Raw genomic sequence first — 21,303 nt, forward strand, 5'->3', positions numbered from 1 at the left:
CCATCTGCAGGTTGAAAGCTGGAGCTTTGGACTCAGCCAAGCGCCAGTATGTAACAGTAAAAAAAAAAACAAAACAAACCACCCAACCAAAAAAAACTCAATGCCATAAACACGGTGTCTGTCTGGATGTCTCTCATTTCCAGCTAATGCCCGAATGGGAGGTGTAGACACACTGCTACCAGCAGATACAGACACGTAGGTACCACCCACCTCCAAAAAAATGTATCCATGGCTGCATCCTCCCTCTCTCCTCCCCAAATTAAACTCCCAGAGAGGGAACGGAAGCAGCTGCTTCTGCTGCCCTGAAAACAGCCGAGCACGAAACTGTGCCAGTGCCCCAGCGCTGCTGAAGCTCTTGTGGGGTGCCTGTGTTTAGCTGGGCTGTGGGGACTTTTACCCCCGACTCCTCCAGACTGTGCAATCCTATTGGGAAACCCCCAAACCAGCTATTTTCTTGCCCACAGACCCCTCTTTCTGCCCTGGAGGGCCAAGCCCAGGAGCTGTGTCGTCTCGTTGTACATCCCTGTCCCTTCTGTGCCTGGCAAACGCAGACAAGACAAAAGAAAACAGAGCCATTTGGCACGGAGGGCTCAGCCGATGAGGCTCATTTATTTTATTTTGTTATTTTTGTGCTGCAGACCCGTGCATTGCATCGCATAGGTAGAACCGATGTGTAGCGGTTTGTCAGCACACAGAAAATCCTAGTGCACACAGTGTTGCGCTCACACGCTGGGAAAATCCTATCGCATTTGGTACAGCAGAAACTAGCTCACACTCTCATCTGGGTATTGGGCTACACAGAAAGTCTATTTCCCATATTTTAAGTTAGGGGCTTTTTTTAGTGCTCTAAGACCCATATGCCCTGCCTCCAGGCTTTTCCAGCGCAGACATACTTGACCGATATTCACATAAAAATCTGGGTTTTTGGAGCCTGAAGCTTGCCGAGACTCAGCAGGAGCCATGCCACGCACTGGCTTGTGCTTTCACTCAGAGAAGACAAGAAAAATTGGCTGTTTAAAAAAAAAAAAAAAAGAAAGTAAACGGGAGGTAAACCGGGCAAGTTCTGTAGGGAAAAAGTAGCACCCTTGATTGGCGCAGAGAGGATGGGAAGGGAGAGGTAGCAGGGGCCACCCCGACCGCGGGACGGGCGAGGGCAGGTTTGTGCAGCCGTCTCCCAGGGTTTGGACCTTGTCTGATGGCCTCCTCCTGCAAAAAGAGGGGAGGGGAGGGCTCGGCAGAGGCTCCCGGCGGCGGAGCGCTCCCGCAGCGCTCGGGGGGGAGGCCGCCGGCCAGCCCCTTCCCCGCATCGCCCGCCCGGGCGACCCCGGCGGGGCTGTGGGCGGTGCGGGGAGCCGGCGAAGGAGGGAGCGGGGAGGGCATGTGCATCCCCGCCGCCTTCCCTCCCCCTCCGCCTGTGTGTGTGTGTGTGTCTCCCGCTGCCTTCTCCAGCCCAGCCTGACGCAGGCGGATCGAAATCGCCCCTAACAACCCGGCTCCGGAGCGCGGTGCCGGCGGCGGGGGTCCGGCGGCGGCGGGGGCCCCGGCGGGCAGCGGGGCCGCGCCGGGCCGGGCCGGGCCGGGGAGGGCGGAGGAGGGAAGGCGAAGTTGGCCCAAGTGCGGGGGAGGCGGCCCAGAGGGGGAAAGTTGCCGGGAGAGGCGAGGGGCGAGCGAGGCGGCAGGACCATGGGCACTTTGCGGGATTTACAGTACGCGCTGCAGGAGAAGATCGAGGAGCTGCGGCAGCGGGATGCGCTCATTGACGAGCTGGAGCTGGAGTTGGACCAGAAGGACGAACTGATCCAGAAGCTGCAGAACGAGCTGGACAAGTACCGCTCCGTGATCCGGCCGGCCACCCAGCAGGCGCAGCAGCAGAGCGCCGGCACCTTGCAGGGGGAGCAGAGGACCAAGCGACAGGCCATCTCGGCCGAGCCCACCGCCTTTGATATCCAGGATCTCAGCCACGTCACCCTCCCCTTCTACCCCAAGAGCCCACAGTAAGCTGGGGGGGTGTGTTTGTGTGGTGTCACCCCGGGTACCCACCTCTCCATCCGCCGCGCTCGGCTCCCCTCACCCCTTCTCCCCTCGCTGCTGGCGGGGCAGCTGGCGGATGCTTCTTCCTCTTCGTCCCCCGTCCTCCCTTGCCGCCGCCCGCCGTGGAGGGACCGCGGCAGCGGAGGTGGGGAGGGTGTGGGCGCGGAGCGGAGCCCCAAAGCGCGGCCGCCGCGGGTTCCTGCGGGGTTGGGAAAGTTGCGAGCTCCGGGCTTGGAGGGGGTGGATGTGCGACATGAGGGAAGTGCCGAGGTTGGGGCGGGGGGACACGTCGGACCCGGCCGATGGGGGGGTCCCGTCGGACCCGGCCCCCCCCCCGCCCTCCCCCGTGGTCATTCCGCACGACGGCGAGCTCGGGCGGCCGCCGGCGGAGTTTCTGCTGCCAACGGTGTGAACCGGGGCGCATCCCGGTCTCGGGGGCTTTAACGCTGTGTGGGGGGGTACGGACACAGGAGAAACCCGGGGGTCTCTCCCCTCCGGAGGGGACCAGCGTCCTGCCGGGAGCAATTGGCAGCGGGGCGGGCAGGGAAACTTGTGAGCCCGGCGGGGTGCGGTGCCCGCGGCTCCGGCAGCCTCCTCGCCGCCCTGCCTGGCCTCCCTTGCCCAGGGGGTGCTGGTGTGCGTTTGTTTTGGGGGAGAAGGGGTGGGTAAGAAAGGCTCGTTGCACTGTGCTAGTCCGGTGGAGGGTGTGCGGGGAAGGGGGGGGGCGGCGGGAGGGGAAAGTTGTGGGGAACCTCGGCTGCCAGCACGGCCGGGAGATGCTCTGCCCTGGTCTAATGGAGAAAGCGGGGACCTTGCAGGAGAGGGATCACTCCCCGACCCACCTTAGTATCTTTTTCCTGGCCAATAAACCGCAATGCATTTGGTTCAGAACTCCTTAGGGGAAAAAAACCAAAACAACCCACCACACGGCTTATCCGCCGGTGAAGCGCCATGTGGAAGGGCGGCGGGGCCGGCCCGGGGCTCCCCCACACCTCGCTGCTCCGGCGGGCCGGGCGCCCCCCGCCTGGCGGCAACCGGGGCTCGACCTCCCCATCGCCGCTGCGGGTCGGTGGGCAAAGGGCCCGACATCTTCCTCGGGAGCGCTGGGGTCGCGGAGGATGGTTCGAGCCATGCTGGTAGTTGAGGTGGTTTTGGTTGATTTGGGGTTTCTCGTCCCCCCGGGGGCGGGGAGGGGGGATGCAGGGTCTGTCCCCGCCGCCCGTTTAGGGGAGATGGCGGGCGGGCCCTCGGCCTCTCCGCGGGTTTACCGAGGGGATGGCGGGTTTACCGGAGGCAGCTGTGAGGGACGATGCCCAGGTGCTCCCCGTTGCCCTGAGCGGGGATGTCGGGGCGGGACCTGCCTGCCCGCCGCCGGGACTCGCTCGCCTCCCACGGTCGGCTAAGGGGCTGGGGGGGGGGGGCGGGGGATACGAGGCCGGGCGGTGCCGGCGGCCCGGCCCGGCCCGGCCCGGCCCTTCCCACCGCCATGGCGGGGTCCCGCCGTCTCCTGGCAACCGCCGCGCCGGGGGCGGCTGCCATGGGCCGGCCCCGCCACCGCCTCCTCCTCCTTCTCCTCGGGACCCTCGTCCGAGCCCGGCCCACCTTCCCTCCCCGCCTCCTTCCCGCCGCCGTTTTTCCACAGATATTTTGCCCTTTTAAGGCGAATGGCCGGGGATTCAAAAGGGCGGCGGGGAGAAACTGTGGTGGACCGAGAAAAAAAAACAACCCAAAACTGAAAACAACACCCCAAAAAGTGGAGACCGGGCCCTGTCAGGCGGCGGGGGTGGCTCCCTGTGAGTGGGTGGCGAACTGAGGCGCGGGTGGGTCTGGTGAACGTCTTGAGGAGGGGTAAGGTGGCCCGGAGGCATTGGTTTCCTCAATTAAACTGTAGGTCAGAGCATCGCATCTGAAAAAATATTTATTTTTCTGTCAGGGAGGTGCGTGCGTTTGCCCCTCAGTGGCCTGGCAGTGCGAGTGGAGCCCCCCGGGGCTGGGGGAAGCACTTCGGCTTTCGGCAGGACGAGCCTGGAGCCGCCGCCGTGTCGAGTGAAATACATCGGGAGCCTGTTGAATTAACATTTTCCAGCTTGGATTTTAATTGCTTGTTGCACATGTGCCTTGCCGTAGTCTCGCGTGGGGGGTAACGCGCGCCACCCGCCTGAGGGAGTATTTCATATTGACCTTCCGTGGTCAGTACACTTAATACCATTTACAATATTTACGTCAACTTGCAGCTCTGGGCCTTTATCGCTGAGGTGGGAAAGGTACTTGCTCACAGCTTTCGGGAGCGGACATCGCTCTAGGAAGCATTGGCTCTGCTTATTTGAGCCGTCGTGTTATGGTGACGAGAAGCCTCAAAACCTGATGCCCGTGGGCAGACACCTGCTGAGGTGACGCAAAGTCTTCTGGTGGTGGACAGTCATCACGGGAGCTTGCCTAAATCCGTAACTGCGCCGATGAGCACTTTTAATTTGAGCGTCCCAATGGAAAGGAAGATGCGGCTGCCTGAACAAAGGAAAACATGAGTGGTGTATTTTGCTTACCTGTAGTTCTCACGAGTAAAATACACTCTAGATGACCTGCTCTGCTAGTAGTGGATATACCTGGGGGGACTGAGCGAGGTGGCACAACTGGTTTAGTTTATTTGGCATCATTAATACCTAAAATTTTTATTTTTCTTACACTTTCCTGTGTGCGGCTGCAAACATGGCTTACATAGTGCTTGTGAGTGGTTGAGGGGAGGTCCTTGTCTTGCTTAAATGAATGTGACACAATCTCGATGACGTTCTGATGTTCCAGTTAGCTGTTTGTGGTGGTACTGGAGGTTAAGGTGGAGATGACTTGAAAGCAGAACAGGAACTACCAAAATATACAAAGAAGGGTTGACTGTTTGGCTCTGTTCATGCTGAACTTCAGTGACTCTTGCGGTAATGGCATCCAACCTTTGGTTTTGACAAGCCACCACAAAGTATCGGCCTGCTTTCCAGCATTATACAGGAGAAGGAGCACTGAGAGGACACACAGGAAATCTTCAGTTGTTTGGTGGCCTGAGGGGTTTTTTTTGCAGCTAAGTGGTGCTGGGTCTGTCCTCCTGATTTGATGGAGCACCTAAGGTGGCTGGAGATTGGTAGGATCAGTAGTAGTAGAAAGTCTGTTAGGAATGAGGAGGAGTTATCATGAGGGCCATGGCAGACTGCTGATACCGGTGGGGCTGACTCTGGTGAAGTGTCTGTGGAAGCTGCTGTGATGCCAGGTGGAAGATTCTGGGATATAAACCGGTTAAGATTCTGGGATATAAACTGGTTAAACTCTGAATGGCTTTCAAGCATGAAAGTAAATTTAATTGTCTCCTATGGAAAAATACCACTTATTTTCTTGCACACAAAGCCTGCTGTTTAAGATGCATGTAGTTAAAAAAAAATCTGTTTCAGAGTGTTAAGAGTTTTAGTTGCAGGGTTGACCTTATTTTGCCTGTAATTTTTTGTTTAAATGTGAAATGGGACTTTGTGGGTTCACGTGAGGACTTTATAGCTAAAATACGTGGAAGGACACATCCATTTCCTTCTTTCTTCTTTCTTTCTTTCAGTGGCATCTTTATCAGCCTCCCTGTTCAAGTAAGTAGAAGCCATTTTTCTAAAATAAGTGGCTTTTTCTTTCTCCCCCCAAAGGAAATAACTTGCAAGAGGTGACTGGAGTCAGTGGGCACAGACTGTGGAGAAAGCTGGATGGTTTTCCGTGGTAGAAGAATGCCCTGACAAATCCTTATCGCCTCTTCATCTTCTAAAATTGCTGCTCTGTTTGTTTTTCCACACCTTTGACCTCTTGAAGGATATATCCTGGCTGCTAACAGCCTGTCAGCATGAAAAGAGTACTGTGAGACCGAGTTTGTACTAACCGTTATTCCAATTAAGATTTTAGAGAGCTGCAAACCAAAGAATAGCCGTTTTTTAACCAGGAAGCTGTAACCCTTGTCCCTTCGCTTTCATTATTTTGTACTTGCCATGGGAAAATACCCAAGACTTTTATTTTAAAAGGCTGTTTCTTTTGGTGATTGGCAACAGCTGTATGCTTTTTTGGAAGGCTGTGTAATCAGCATATTTTGTTTTCCAGAAGGGACAAAAAAATTGTAGAAGCAGAATGTAAAACAAAGCGGAGAGCTTATGAGTGTGAAGAACGGTGTAGAGCCCGATCTTGTCTTCTCAGAGGCAGTGCGTGTCCTGTCGTTGCCTTAACCGAGGTAATGGCAAAATGCTGTGTCATTTATAGAAAATGTTGAGTAAGATGAAGAACAACTTGTTTTTGTGAGTTAACAGACTTAGGAATGCTTTGAATGTAAAGTTGGGAAATCTGCCAAAATCCCAGAGATTCATTTTTGGGGGGAGGAGCCGCCTGTGAGCTGTATTTAAGAGTTCTGTTTTAAAAAAAATAAAATACTTGGTTGTGTAGCCTTAGGGAACGTACAGCATACATACAAGAGATTTAACAAAATCCCTTCAATGGCCAAATTGGTTCTTTGAAGGCAAATGTGCACATCTTCTGTGGACTAGAGGCACATTTTTAAGTGATCATAATAGTAATAAAACCCCCAGAAATAGTTGAAAAGCACTTCATACTTAGAGTGTTTGCATAAAATTATCTGCTGGTATTTATAAATGGTATGTATGCTGCAGTACTTGGGAGCCGTTCATGAATTAAAACTCTCAAACTATAGTTCTAAAAAAACCAAACCAACCGAAAAACCAGCCTCTTCTCTTAAACCCCATGCTGTCCCCTTTCTAAGATAATTTGGAGGAACATTTGCTATAATTTAACCATTGGAAACTGATGGTTGAGGGACCTGTGGTCAGGAACGGAGACAGCCCTCCCGCCGCGATTGCTTCCTGAAGTGTGGGACAGGAGCTGTGGAATCGGACGAGGGATGGTGGCCTTTTTAGTCCTGGTACGTTCTGGTTTTGGTGTCACGCTGCAGAAAACATGATTATCAAAAGCAGTCAGCAGCAATGGATGTAGGAGCACAACCTTAAATTTTTTTTTCGGTATCAAGATGTAATTCAGTATGATGTGTCCAGTGACCAACTGAAATGCATTTGTCATTTGTTCGAGCATAATTAACTTCTGTGGTTGCTTTTTGTGCTACGTGATAAAGCATTGAATCCATCTGAATGTAGTTTAACGTTGTTCTGAAGAAGAATTTCTGTGCCTGGAAAGGATCTTCTAATTCTTGATTAAACACTGACATCCACTAATGTCAGTGGGGTTTTTTCCGTATGCGGAATTTAGGGGGTTAGGATTTCACTGATAGGTGATGGGGCAGGTCTCTCCACCGGTAGGAGGTCTGTGAGAAAGGGTGACCTGCCAAGAGCATTGCCCTGGGGAGTGATCTCCCTTAGGCCCGTGCTGATTAGCTTTCAACTTGTCTTGGTGGCTATTGATAGGACAGATCGACTTTGCTCCTGCCATTCCAGCAGTGTGGTACCACTCAAACCCTATCGTGGTTTTTGCTTTTGGCTTCACCTGGCTGATTTGCCTGCAGGAGCTCTCGGAGGCTGTGAAGGACAGCCGTCTCCTGTAGCAAGTGCTGCTGAATCTGGGTACGTCGGACTTGTTGCCTACCCAGCAGTCCAATCCTAAACTTATCTCATCTCTACAGCTGGCCAAGGCAGCAGGGTTGCCTTGTGAGCCGTTTCCTCTCTTGACCCCCCAAACACCCACCTTGCCCAGCAACTGTTGGCGCAGCAGGGCTGGGAGCAGAGCCTCCTCGCGCTTCGCAGGGATGAGGTTTTATTGTGAAGGGTGATATGCTTCCTGACAGAAGTTTTAACATGCAGCATGTCAAGGGTAGCGGCGAATGCAAGTCAGTCAAATGTTATTTTACTCAGTTTTGACAGGTCTGGCTTGGCAGTGGGGGTGGTGGATGGGGCTTTCCTCGATACAAGAGGCACACGTGTGACTCACGCCTCGGAGTCTGGGCTGCTTAATGCATTGTGAAGTGGCAAGCGTGAGATTGCTGGTAGTTTGGCTCCTTGTATAATTCAGCCTTCTGAGGCTTTGGTTACCTGTTGTGGTAAGGAATAACTATCTTGTATTCAGTTATTATGCAGAGGACAAAGATTTTTCTCTATTGGCAAGTGATATTCTGGGTCATCTCTGAAGTACGCTTGTTTAGTCAGGTAATGTTTATGTTGAATGTAAACTCAAAGAACCAGAGGTGTTTTATTCAAAGGAAGGTAAGAAACAATTCACCGGACAAAGCTATTGAAGCCACCTGTTTGTTTTGTCATTTTCTGTCTGATTCTTGCTTTGATGAGTGACGGCAAGATTAAGTGTCACTGCAATTTCAATTATTTTTAGTTCTGCTTAGTAGCAATAAGCAACACATACCTCTCTGACTGTCTGCTGCTTTCGGATATTAATTTTAGCAGTGTAGTGTACATACACTACGCTTTAAAGCAGAGTAGTGCTGTTCAGAAACTGTACCGAAATCTTTATGGTGGTTGTATGCAAAACAAAAGTATGCAGCAAGTACAGTAGTTTTAAGCAAGCTAATAGCACTTAAATGAAGGCGGTCATTAACATAGTATTTTTTAAATTGTAATACATCTGCATAAATTAATTTTCTACAGAATTAACTTTTTCCTCTTATCTGTATTATTAGGTGAGTGCTGTAGGTGGATAGTTTTAAAGTACATCAACAGAAAATGCAGTCCCAGACCATGGACACGAATGCCTTCCCTCCAGACTCGCTGTGAAAGTAGTCCTGAGCTTTAGCATCCTGTGTTCCTAAACACAATATGCGTCTTACGTGTCTGAAATGAGTCAGCCCCTCTGCCCCCCAGATCAGTGTGCTGATAATTGAGCAAAAATGTACGTAATAGCCCAAAATTTAGACTAGCCAGCTGCTTGCAGCGACCTGTGTTGCAGGCTGTCTGGGAAGGTGAGTGGACTGCATGCCCACTGTCTCGCTGAGCACCAGATACAAAATATGAGTCAAGGGGAAAAAATTGCTCCTTTAGAGAGTTAAAAAGGACACGGTGATTTGATATATATGTTTCTTTGGTTATGCTGCTTGGGATAGATACTGTGGAATGCTAAGATTTCAGAAGTCATTGAATCCAAACCTTATCTTAAGGGAAGGGGTCCTGGAAAGCTGTGCTTTTTGAACTGGAGGCGGTGGTGGTGGTTTAAATGGCACTTACCGTCATAAATGATAATCCTGCCTGTGCTGCTGGTGTTGCTGCTCTTTTGGCTTTTCATGGTGCCACAATACTTGCATTCGTAGCAGGCTAAAGGATAAATATTTGTATAAATGTTTTTCATCTGCTGTTTTGCCATTTCTAGGGGGTACATGCAAGCAGAGAAGTCCCTGACATTCACGTTTTGTGTAGCTTTGTTTTGAAGGGCCGATAGAACAGGAAAACCAAAAGCATTTGCTACATTGGAGCTTAAATCAACACAAATAATTCCTTTCTCCTTTTATAGAAAGTGGTTTGGTTGCAAGTGTGCGCATTGCTTGGATATGTACCATGTATACTGACATCCTAAACATCTGAAATTGTATTATGGTCTTTTAGAAACAGTGGTAAAGCACCTACCTGGAGGGGTTTGTGTCACGGAGATAGCTACAGTGTACTTGTGAAACAGCGAGCACAGGACTTGCATTTTGCAATGTTCATGCAGTCACTGGTTTCCTTGGAAACTAGTGCCTGAGCACGTATAGCCAAACTTGAGCACTGGTGCCTGGTTTCAAAGTAGAAAATGGGCTCCCAGACTTTAAAATCGCAAAGTAGAGTTGGGATTGTTTGGACTGTACTTGGTGCTTGTTTGTTAGGAGCAATCCTGAAGTAGCATGTCACTGAAGAAAAGCCCCCTCATCATACTGCAACACTTTTCCTGCCCGGAGCTGTGTTTCTTTCTCCAAAATTCCATTTTTTAATTCAGTTTGAGAGCATATTTATTGGAGGTGTTTCCTGTGAAACACACAAACCGTGTCAGGAAAGCTGTGGACTGGCTCTGCAACGTGGGCTTGAAGTGGATTTGAAAACTACCCGTCCAGGCCAGCTCATTTTGTTCACTTATTTAATATTCTGTGAGGTGGTGATCATGGGTGATCTGAAGAAATAGGAGAAATCATTATGTAGTTGTCTGGGTTGACCAAAAGTGAAACTGGGGTCTTGTAAATATACACATACTTAAATGTGTTAAATGTGATATCCTAGTTTCAAGAGAAATACATGTAATGACAATTGTCTATGCGCATGTATTTACTTATTATTACCGCATTAACACAAATATAGTCGGATATTGGGATAGAAAGCAGTCAGGCTTTAACATCAGTGGAGTAAATGGACTTTTTCCAGTATCAGCTGGGCTCTGGGAATGTTGAAACGCTGTTGGCTTCTGCGGCTGAGCAGCCACAGAGTATCATTCAGATTCAGGAGCAAGAGTAAATAACTGGTGACTGGATGTGATGGAAATCTAAAGCCATTGCTCCCTGCCCCCAGTGTAAGTGGGTCCCTGGGATCTGTCACTGCTTGTTACTATTTAAACTGCCTATTTGATGTCAATTGCCTGCAAAGATCCATCGGGTGAGGGGAATTCATTAGTGCTCTTGTAGTCCACAGGCTAAATGAGGAAAATAACTTTCTTGGTGGGTAACATTTCTGATGAATAGAAGAAATCAATCGTAGTATGACTCAGGCAACAGCACATCAAGGCAATAGCCGAGTACTTAAAGAAGGTGTAGATAAACCAAATGTGATGTAAATAATGCTGTTCAGGTATACTTTTGTGCTTGTTGGAAACAATAGCTATCTGAGTAGCTATAGAGATGCTTTGAAAATCATGACTCTTAAAACCTGACAAATTCCTTTAGGTGAAATGGAAGATCAGGAATCTATGTAGTTTAGTAGTTTAGTTAGTGTCCACCTCTTTGCCTGGAAGTTTCAGTATTGCTTAAATTGGTGAAGGTCTATAAGGGGTTACATGTGAGGTTTAACAGTGGCTAAACTTGGTCACATAGAGGAGATACACATCTTTTGGCAGCTACTGTGCTTTGTAGTTTGATATGTATATATTTAATGAATGAAACAGATCAATAATTTTGGCACCCGATGAATGACATGCTGTCTTCATCAGGGCTTCTCTTCTCTCTCTTCCTGCTTGAAGAGCTGAGCATTAAGCGTTGTGGAAGAGGGGGCTGTGGAGAGGAAACAAAATGATATTTCCTTTACAGTTTTCTGCAGTGACCTGCAGCTGGATACGAATCAGCAGAGTGGGATGGTACAATGCGGGACTATCGCAATTTGCAGTTTCTCTGGGCTGAATTCGTTGCATCTGTTCCCTTCGTCTCTGCTGCCAGGTTCCCCCGGGGTTCCCCATGTGTCTTCTCTATCCCCTTTGTGGCACGTGCTCTGGTGTTGTGTTCCCGGAGCCCTCTACCTTCACACCACTGTCCTTTCTGCTCACATGGCAGGGCAGACTGCTCTTCCCAGGAAAGGCCTCGCCGTCCTCTTCTCCCTTCTCTCCTGAGCCCTCGGTTATTTCCCTGGCTCTCTTGTTCCTGCTTCTCCTTCGTATGCCCCACATTTTTCTCTTTTCCTATGGGTTTTTGCCCTTCTCTTCCCTCTCAACCCCAAAGCTCTTCCTTCTACAAAGCTGTCACATCTGATAGGGTCTAGACTTTACATCTCCTGAAAAAATCTACCTTGTTTCCTCTATACATCAGGAGGCAGAGAGCTTCCAGTGGCTGTAGCACAAGATACCATGGGAGGCTTGATTTTCCTGACAATCCAGCTTTTCTAGCGTGCCAGTTGTTTGTACAAAATCAGTCGACTTGTGACTGATCAGATGTGACGTCCTGTGGGCCTCATGTTACAGGCAGACAGCAATTCTATCACGTCACCTGCCTGCACCTTGCTCGCCTCAGCCAAAAGACAGATAACGCACATCCCCTGCCCTAAAGAACCGACACCAAAAAGGACACAAAGCAAGAGAGCAGCCGGTTCGCTCTGCGTCGGGGCGTTTAGTGGTAATGGCTTTGAGCTGTATTGACAAAACATCACCGCACACACCGTGCGATGGCTGAATGTCATCCTGCAGTGGCTCGATACGTCTTTGTGCGCTGCTTGATGAAGTGCTGCTCCAGCTCCGGGAGACTGCATTTTTAGCGTTTATCTTTACTTGTCCTTATTACAGTCCTGCCTATGGACCCTGTAACAGCAAATTCTCACTGGTGGGTAACGTACACACTGAAGAGTGGTCTAAATCTCAGTTAGAAATGGGGGTGTGTGCGTACCTTCATACATAACCAGTGTCTGAGTGCTCGAATGGTGCTATTTATCTAAACTTGCCAGGTGTTTAGAAACTAGTTGAATTAGAGTACGTGTGTGTGTATATGTACATATAGATGTATATAAAAGTTTTTTTTTCCTTACACATCTTTGCAGATTTAAATCCTGTTAACACAGCAATTCCACGAATGGGAGAACATATCTCCTGCTCATCAGATACTTGATTGCTTTCTGTTTTCCCAGTAGAAGCCTAGATCTGCAAGGCACACGGGAGAAATGAAGCGTGGTGAGGCGATGGGTTTTCTCTATTAGCAGTATACCCAAACACAGATGTACTCAGATACCATGATAATGAGTACGTTGGGAGAGCTTAAGTAAGGCAGATACTCCGGTTTTACTTGATGTTACCTTGGTTCAGGGCATTGCTGAAAGGAAGACACAGCCTCTGACTCGCCACTTGAAGTTAGACTTGTTGCTGTGGGAAGATAATTGAAGTTTCATGATGCTTCTGCTCGGAGAAGGGACACAGGTGGTGCAACTCTCTTATTTTGCTGCTTCTTAACTGACTCTGACAGGGTATGTCGGAGTCGCAGCTTGCCTTGGCAGGAAGAGCTCATGTGGCCTTTTTGGCAGCGGCGTAGTGATCCGTTGCAGGGTGGATATTCTATTGCGGCCTTCACAGTCTTTCATTAGAGGAGTCCCAAGGGAACGCTAACTATCCATCTTATTTCCCTCCATTCATTTGCTAGATTTATTAATGTGCCTGCAGGAGGGCATGCAGCGTCAAGGAGTGTTTTCTGGAGGCATGGCAAGCCTGAATACCAGAGCACATTAGCCAGTAATTGCACACGCAGGTATGTTATGTGTGCCACTGCTGTTTGTTAGGGGTTAGGCACTGGGGAAAATGACATTTGGCTCTGTATGGCAGCAGACCTGACCTCTGCTCCTGTCATGCAGAAAGCAGCTGCTCTACCTTCTGCTTTGCAAGTGTTGTTATTTTCTCATCAACCATTGTGGCAGGTACTTCAAGAGCATGTGTTGTCCGTGATGAGGAGCAAATTATTACCTTCCTCTTAAATCTCAACTTCTTTTCTTCCGTCAGATCACTGTTGCCGTTACTTAGGTAGGCAAAGCAATTCCAAAAGGGACATCATCAAGCAAATCTCATCTTTTTGATTTTGTGCCATTACTCTTGCACAGACACAACAGGTGGTTTTTTTTTATTTTTTTATTTAAAAGCCAAAAAGAGCTCAAATAGGAAACCACTAGCCTGGTATTTGGAGCATGCCTTAGGATGTATAAACCTGGGGGAAAGCGTGGAGGTTTAGATTGGATATTAGGTAAAATTTCTTCACTGAAATGGTTATCAAGCATTGGAACAGGCTGCTCAGGGAAGTGGTGGAATCACCACCCCTGGAGCTATTTAAAAGCTGGGCAGACGTGGTGCTGAGGGACATGGTTTAGTGGTGGTTTTGGCAGTGTTAGGTTGATGGTTGGACTCAGTGATCTTAAAGGTCCCTTCCAACCTAGACAATTCTGTGAGTCCATGATTCTATGCCATTATTTGCAGGTACAAACGGACAAGCTTCCATAGAGAGTGAGGCTGCCCCATTAGCACAGTGAGGACACACGTGTGGGAGACCTGACTGAAATTGGGCAGAGCCAGGAACACGAGGCCATGTCACTCACTTTTCACCTCCAGAGCACAGTACCTCTTTTCTCTCTCCTAGTTTCGACCAGAAATTCTATCCGTGAGCTAGAGAGGACTCCTTCAATTGCTGGTTTAATCAAAATGAACCTGTTTCCACCTTTTTGTTCAACTTCTTCCACCACAAAAGATTCTTGATGTGGTCTGTGATAGGCAAGTGTTATAAATTGGAACAACATTATTTGATTAAGCTCGCTGGATTTAGTGGCCATGAAAATTCTCCCTGCAGGGCCAGTACTGAAGAGGGATGCTGTTTAAATACGGATGAATAATCTTCCAGAGCAATGTGGCAGAGTTGTTCAATTGATGCAAAATCTATGAATATGTAGCAAACAAAACTTAAAGCTTCGTGAACTTGCACCCTGTTAGCATGGTATAGGATCTGGAAGTGTAAGTTAGGACAGCCTGGCTTATGCACTGAAGTAAAGCAGATGCTTTAAGGATGGTCAAGACAACTATGTAAAATGTGGATGCTTGTGTAATCTACCAAGAAGGTAGGATCTTTACAGGCATTTGAAGCTTTAATGGCTGCTGGAGGAGCCTTATAATGCTTAGATGCTACTTCCTGAATACTGCCTGAAGTTTAAAAAAATTACGCTTGCATAGTTGGAAGCCTTCACCTCTGTTACCTACTCTAATTTGGTTGTTCAGCAGTTGAAATATTTTTTGACTTTGTTCATACCAAAGAAATGATATATCATGGGGAGATAATATTCCACGCTTTTTCTGAGCCTCTTAATGGAATTTTTATCTGTTCAATTGAAGATGATGATTCACGAAAAAGCAAACTTGACGTCAGCTTTGTTTGCTCTATAGCTCCTTCAGAGTTGCCTCGGCTCTCGGTTTGACTTCCCAATGCAAAATGGGAGATACGGGATCAGTCATCACACCCTCAGTCACAAGTGTCTGCAGCCTGACAGCAAAGCCCTCAGGTCACCAAGAGACAAGCAAGGCAGAACTCAAGGCCGCCACGTCCTGAGCGTGGAGCCCAGACATCACCCATTGATGCTTCAGATCCATTGCTGGGAGACGAGCAGTGCTATGTCTGTCTGGCTTACACTGCTGTATGGGTTTTCTTCCTTCCACCAGCATCGTCTGCTTGTTTTAAACCTTTCTTGTGCTCTGCATGTTTTTGGAAGAGCTAAAAGTCTGGTTTTTTATCCATTCGTGTTGGCGATCCTGAGATTGCTCAGACATGGCCATTCAGTGCCTTGATACCATTTTCTCTGGATTGCTTTGTAGACTCAAGTGCACTTTCCTGCAGTACATACATTGAGAATAAAAGACAGCTACCTCAGCAAATTAGTGTGAAAGCATTGGAGAAAAATTGTAGAATATGTGTTTTTTTGGAGTAAAAAGCTATCCTTTTGTTGCCCGTGGCCTGTGTTTTTTAAAAAGTATGGGTTGTGCAGGAAGGGATTCTGAGAAGTTAAATCAATTGTCTATTTGTTCACTTATCGGAAGAGGTAAATCAGATGTCACATTGACAGAGATGTGTCTCTATAATAAAACTTCAGCAGGCAAGCTCTGATTTAAGTGATCATGGAAAAAACCCAAACCAAAATGTTCTATGAAGCCTTAAGCCTAATGTATGGTAATTTTCATCGCCAAAAAAGTTTTCCTCCACATGCTACAGGTGTCTAGGTATGCAATCCTATTAAAAAAAAAGAAAAAGAAAGAAAAAAAGGCAAAAATACTGTGGGGGGGTTATAATCTCAAAATGTCGAAACTTATTTTTATTTACTATCTGAAAAGGTTTTTCTTAGAAGTGGCCTCTGTTCTGAACATAGCTGGTTGAAACCTTTTACCGGTAGCTGGGTCTTGCTGAATGAAATAACTAATCAACCTGCGGCCGATCTGGAATAGCAGCGTCGCAACATGTCCTCTTTGATTATTAGAGGCTTGGTTCACAGCCAGGCATAGCTGAGCAGGGCTCCTTCGTGTGAGGCTGAGGTTAAGAGCTCCTCCTTACTGCTGGTGCTTCAGCTGAAAACTTAATTTTTATACCCAAGACTTAGGTGAGTGGTCATGGTCACTTGACGGCAGAGATATTTGTTCTGGGGAACAAAAGCAAATTCCCCATCAGAGAATGTAATAAAATGGAGATGCTACAGCTGGTTCCTTACAGCCTCTAAATATAGACAAAATAGCATGTAGTAGAGAAAAAATGTTTGCTGAGTTAACTGGGCTATATTTAGGTGCCAAATAAACAGATTTCTGCTTTTGACCCTCCCCCTCACACCCTCAAAACCGCTTTTCATACTGTCTGCAAATGTCTTGGCTGTTCAGGGCTTCTTTTTTTTGCAAAAAGAGTAATTCTGAGTGGTAGGGAAAGGACATCTGTCACAGCTGAAAACAACAAAAAAAAAAAGGCAAGCTCTTAGGCACACAGTCAGCCCCTGTGTCCAGACTGGTTGTTTCTCCTCTGTCATTCGTTAGCACTACATCCATAACAAAACAGTGCTTTAAAATACCCAAAAAGCTAAAGCCCCCCACACTGGTGTGACCTATGCCTTATTGATCTCTATATAAGTATAAGCCAAAAAATAAGCATCCTTATAAGATGCATTTTATCATATTTCTATCTCGCAGTAGTCTTTTTTCTTGGCATTAGTGTTGGTACTGGTTGTATGGTTAGATCTTTATTCTTGTATGCATAATTTTTATTTTTTTAAGAAAGGAAGCAAATAGCATAGTTGTCTTGCCAGACCAGATTAGGAGAGGAAGCCTGCAGATCCACAAACAATCCTCTTCTGCGTTTGATGAGGAGGATTTCATCTGCCCACATGAAGTGCTTCTTGCAACCTCAAGGGTGGCCAGAGTGCAGGATCAAGTTAGTTTATTCCTTTTCAGACCTACTTGTGCTGTTCATATGTTTTTGCCTCCTCATTTACAAGAGGTTGGGCAGCTTGGGGCACCCGGTGTCGTACATGAGAGGGAAGGAATCGTGGCCAGCACAAGCTTTGGTCTGCCCCCATCTTTGCAGGCTTTGATCTATCTGGCTTTCAATGCTGATTAACCAGCATTTGTAAAGTCTTATTTCTTATATCCCAGAGAATATTTTAACAAGGATTCCTTCATAAGCACGAGCACTTGGTGATTAGAAATTAGGTTTCATTCCTAATTAAATAGCAAACTACAATGCATAGTCTTTAACAAAAACAGGACGCTTAAAATTCCAGTGCTCTCATTTAAGGGGCATTGATTTTCACGGGCAGAGAAGCTTTCCCCAAGGTTCCACCTAAATAACAAAACTTAATACAGATACCGGTTAATGACAGATGTATTTAAGGTTTTCTTTTCCTATTAATCTGAGAGTAAATCACACAAGAATCTTTAAAATTGGGTTTATGTCTAGTAGAGATACGCCAAAAGCGTGAAGAGCTGGCAGTTTTGAATAGTTAAAATGCAGGCTAGAAACTTTCTGTGTGATTTTTTTTGTTTGTTTGTTTTGGGGTGTGGTTTTTTAATTGGGTTGGTTTTTTTTTTCCTAGTCTAAAACCTACATGAAGCCCAGCTTGATTCTTGGAAGGTATAGCTGGTCACTTGGGATTTATGCTGCTTAACTTCCAGCTGGGTGTGCTGGGCATATCTGTCCAAAAAAATGAAATTAGAGCATCTGCAAGTAGTAATTCTGCCTGGCATGTCTTTGTTCTCCTTGACCTCTCTGGCCTCTACAGCCTTCTCTGAACTGCTTGGGGGAGAGATATGACAGCTGTAAAACTGAAACGCGGGGAGATATCTTCCTCAGCTGCATTTTTTTCATTGCACTCCTGTTCTTTGATGACAGCTCGATGGCACAGGACAGCCCTCAGCTCTCAGGCATGGTGGTAGGCCGTGGCAGGAGAACATAAAAGCTGAAATGTCGTCAGGAATTCAATTTCGTCACCAGGTTTGGTTGAGGAATTTCTGATGTATTGTGGTTTCAATGCAAGTCACAGCGTTTAATTGGAAATGCTGTCGTCGGGATTGATTTAGATGGGATTTCTATGTTTGCTCATTCATTTGCTGCCTTCCTCAGAGTCCTGGATGGGCGTTTTGCAGTGCTAGCATCTCACAGGTGCTATTAGCTGTGTCATTTAAGCGGTCTTACGCATGGGTGTCTCTGCATTTTACTGTGGTATAATCATCAGTGTGATCATAAAACCTGTTTATTTTGAAATTGTTGTTCACTGGATAAAGATTAAAAAATGTCTGGCTGGTTCCAGCAAAACTAAGAAAGATTTGAGCACTGGCAGCTTCCCGTGTTGCCAAATCCTTATCTGACCTCCTCGACTATTTGTGTGAAAGTATCGACCGTTGGGGCATCATTCCAATTTGGGAAGATGGCAGAGGTATGGCTGAAGGCAACGATATTGTCCCAGGGACCCAAATTAAATACGTTAAACCTCGTTTAACCCGCTTCTTGTCCCCAGCCCCCTTTGCTCTTTTTAGCAGTTTATTTCCTTGCCCACAAGATTGCGCAAAGCTTTCTCCTTGCTTGACAGCTGGGTAGGATTTATACCTGTGGCTTATCCAAACAACCTGTAAAAATGCAATACAGTGTTTAAGAAATAATAGTTGTTATAATTGAAGAACAAATAAACACTTGTATTCCTGTTCTCCTCAGTGTACACAAAATTGTGTACATACCTTAACTCAGATTGGAGGGGGAACTACATTATTCTGAGATTTTCCTTCTCTCTCTGAAAGGGTCTGTCTAAATAAAATACCCTGTTTTAATAATACAGAGATGTTAAGGCTCCACAGACTGCATAAAATTTACTTGACCTTTATAGGTAGAACAGCATTGTATCTCTATTGCAAAAAATACCCTGAAAGTAGCACGCGGATAGGAATTGTTAGCTATTACTCCTTGAGCAGAAAGGCAGATTGTCCAAGTAGGGTTTGGACAGAATAGCACCATATATATCAACTCTCTTGGATTGCTGCCAAAAAATTGTGGATACATATACATAAAACCGGCAGATGAGAAGTGGCTGTTGTATTCCAAGGTCTCTCGCCGTGGATTTGAGCAAGACCACTCACCTGAGTTACGGTATGGCAGGAACGAAATGCTGTGGTTTGTTGAGCACTTTGTGAAGTTAATGCTGCCGACTACTGAAATCGTATGCTGTAGAAAAAAACAAAAACAGGGGAAGCCAAACCTTAATGCTGCTTTTAGCATCCGTTTAGAAACATTACACCTAATAATTTAGAGAGCTTTAGTCTTAAGAGACACCAGGGTTAAAGGTGAGTAAATGACTGGTAATTTTATTATTGTAATAGAGGGGGAAAATTGACACAAGCAAGCAAAGCTGAATAGTTAACTTTAGCTGGAAGAGATGGATTCTGTTCTCAGTGTTTCATAATTGAAAAGCTTCAGGAGTTTTCATTTCTAGAGTGAATTTGTCTCATAGGGACACAGGTAAAATTAAAGTGCATTTCCAAAGATCTGTCTGTGTATCATAGTTTTGTTAGGCGAACAGAGGTGTTTCATTTAACGTAGGTGAATCTTGCATGACCCAATGGGTGACTTACACAGTGTGTGTGTACATAAGCGTAAATACACTGAAGTCCATTGAGAATAAAGGATATTTCAAACTTGGTGTAAAGGCAGACATGGAAGTGCAGGTCCCCAGATGAGCAACGAAGTGCACAGAGATCGGCTGCTGCTTCTTGGTATTGTCACGGAGTTTTCTTTTAGCTCTGGCCGCTGTTGCTGTTTGCTAGCCGAGAGGAGATAATAGGCTGAATTTAGATTTAAAATAAATGATACTGAAAGTTCTGCTAGTTGCTCACTCACTTCAAAGGTTTGTATGGTTTTGTTCCATAAACTCACTAGAGAGAGGTGTTTTTTCAGGAGTTTCAGTGCCATTGCTCATTGGTTTAACACATAGTTGGTCTGATCTTTCTAATCAGGTTCTGCTCACGAATATGCAGCATGTTAGCATATATGCAAAGAGCTTGTATCTGCTTTCGACTTTGAAGCAAAGAGCTGTCTGAGCATCTTTAAAATGCACTTAAATGTCTTTCAAGTAACACTCTTTAGGTCTGTTGGGGTTAAATGGGATCTGAAATTGTTTCAGCTCACTCCAGTAGTTCCTGTTTCCTATACCAAAATAACTCGGCTCCTTGGCACACGCATTTTCTCCATCTCTTGTTAGCTCTTTCTGTGTATTCTTTCGTGTAAATATTTCTAAATGCAGCCTGTGGAGCGTGGAACATACTCAAAACGTGGAAGAATTGTAGTCGTGCTTTTCAGAAAGTGAACAAAACTGCATTTCTAGTCCTGTAAAATATCTGGGACAGAGGAAACGAACTCTTTCTGTAGAGAGCCACATGTGCCGTATCGGAAGGAACGCTGTTTCTGTCTTATTGTGATACACTGATTTACCGTCCTGCTTTTTTGTGTGTGTTTTTTTCCCCCCTTTCCACCAAATCTAATGCAAGTACCTCTGCTACTTCCTTTTTCCTTTCCTCTTCTTCCACGTTAAACTCTCAGGGTCCTTCTGCCTCCTTGGCAGCCACATTTCCAAGCCAGCCATGTCTTCCTTCAGACCTTTGCCTCCTGGCCTGGGGCTTGGCTTTCTGCTCCTCTCCTGTTGCAGGCTGCGGTTTCTGGTTTGCTTTGGCCACTGTTTGCAGCAGGTCTCGATGGCCTGCCCGGAGGAAACGGGGAAATTGTTAAGGGGTGGGAACTTGCAGGGGGAGCAGGCGGGGAGAAACTTTGGGAAGATGCAGAAGCCTGATGGAGGATCTGAGGAGTGTAAGGAAAGAGAAAAGGAAACGATGGTGTGATGCACTAGGAATTTCAAGTAAGGTACTTGGATGAAAAAAGGAAGATGATCCAGAGTTGTTGTAATGGGAGCAAGCATTTGCGAGTTTGAAGATAGTGTGGGAAGGCGATGAGACATAAGGGTGGTGGGAAATTGGAGAGTAAGTACAGGATAGTAATGCAAGGAAAAGAAAATAATCATAGAAGGACATGAGGCCGGTGAGAAAACTTACTTTTCTCCTCATATGATGCAGATAAAGGTAACTTAATTCTGTGCCCTCTTCTGGCTTGCCTTTTCTGTCACCATTCTCAGCCTTGAGACCTGCTTCTTCTCTCCAGCACTCCCATTTTAGAGCCTTCCTGTGAACAAAAGGTTTTCTATTAAGGATCTGGGTAGCAAACTGGCACCACATTTTTTTTGTAAATTATGGGGAGCAGGGGCATTGATAACTGCCCATAGCTGTAGCATATGTTGTTGTAGAAGGTGCTCTTAAATCCCTACACAGCAAACAGTTTGA

General features: G+C 46.8%; 1 protein-coding gene across 3 annotated transcripts in view; it reads left to right on the top strand.

Annotated features, from left to right (window-relative positions):
- The window catches only part of PRKG1 (protein kinase cGMP-dependent 1), a 529,166-nt gene that overhangs the window by 32,409 nt on the left and 475,454 nt on the right, over positions 1–21,303 (top strand). Inside the window, exon 1 of one of the 3 annotated variants that reach the window (XM_054205352.1) lies at positions 1,651–1,994. The exons of 1 other annotated variant lie outside the window; for it this stretch is intronic. In XM_054205352.1, coding sequence (XP_054061327.1) covers positions 1,684–1,994 — 311 coding nt within the window. In that variant the 5' untranslated portion in view covers positions 1,651–1,683. Of the gene's footprint in view, positions 1–1,650; positions 1,995–3,854; positions 3,880–21,303 lie in introns of those variants that run through there. One more of the 3 variants, XM_054205354.1, reaches the window with a different exon arrangement.

This window comes from Rissa tridactyla, chromosome 6, assembly GCF_028500815.1.
Source record: "Rissa tridactyla isolate bRisTri1 chromosome 6, bRisTri1.patW.cur.20221130, whole genome shotgun sequence".
Taxonomy (NCBI): domain Eukaryota; kingdom Metazoa; phylum Chordata; class Aves; order Charadriiformes; family Laridae; genus Rissa; species Rissa tridactyla.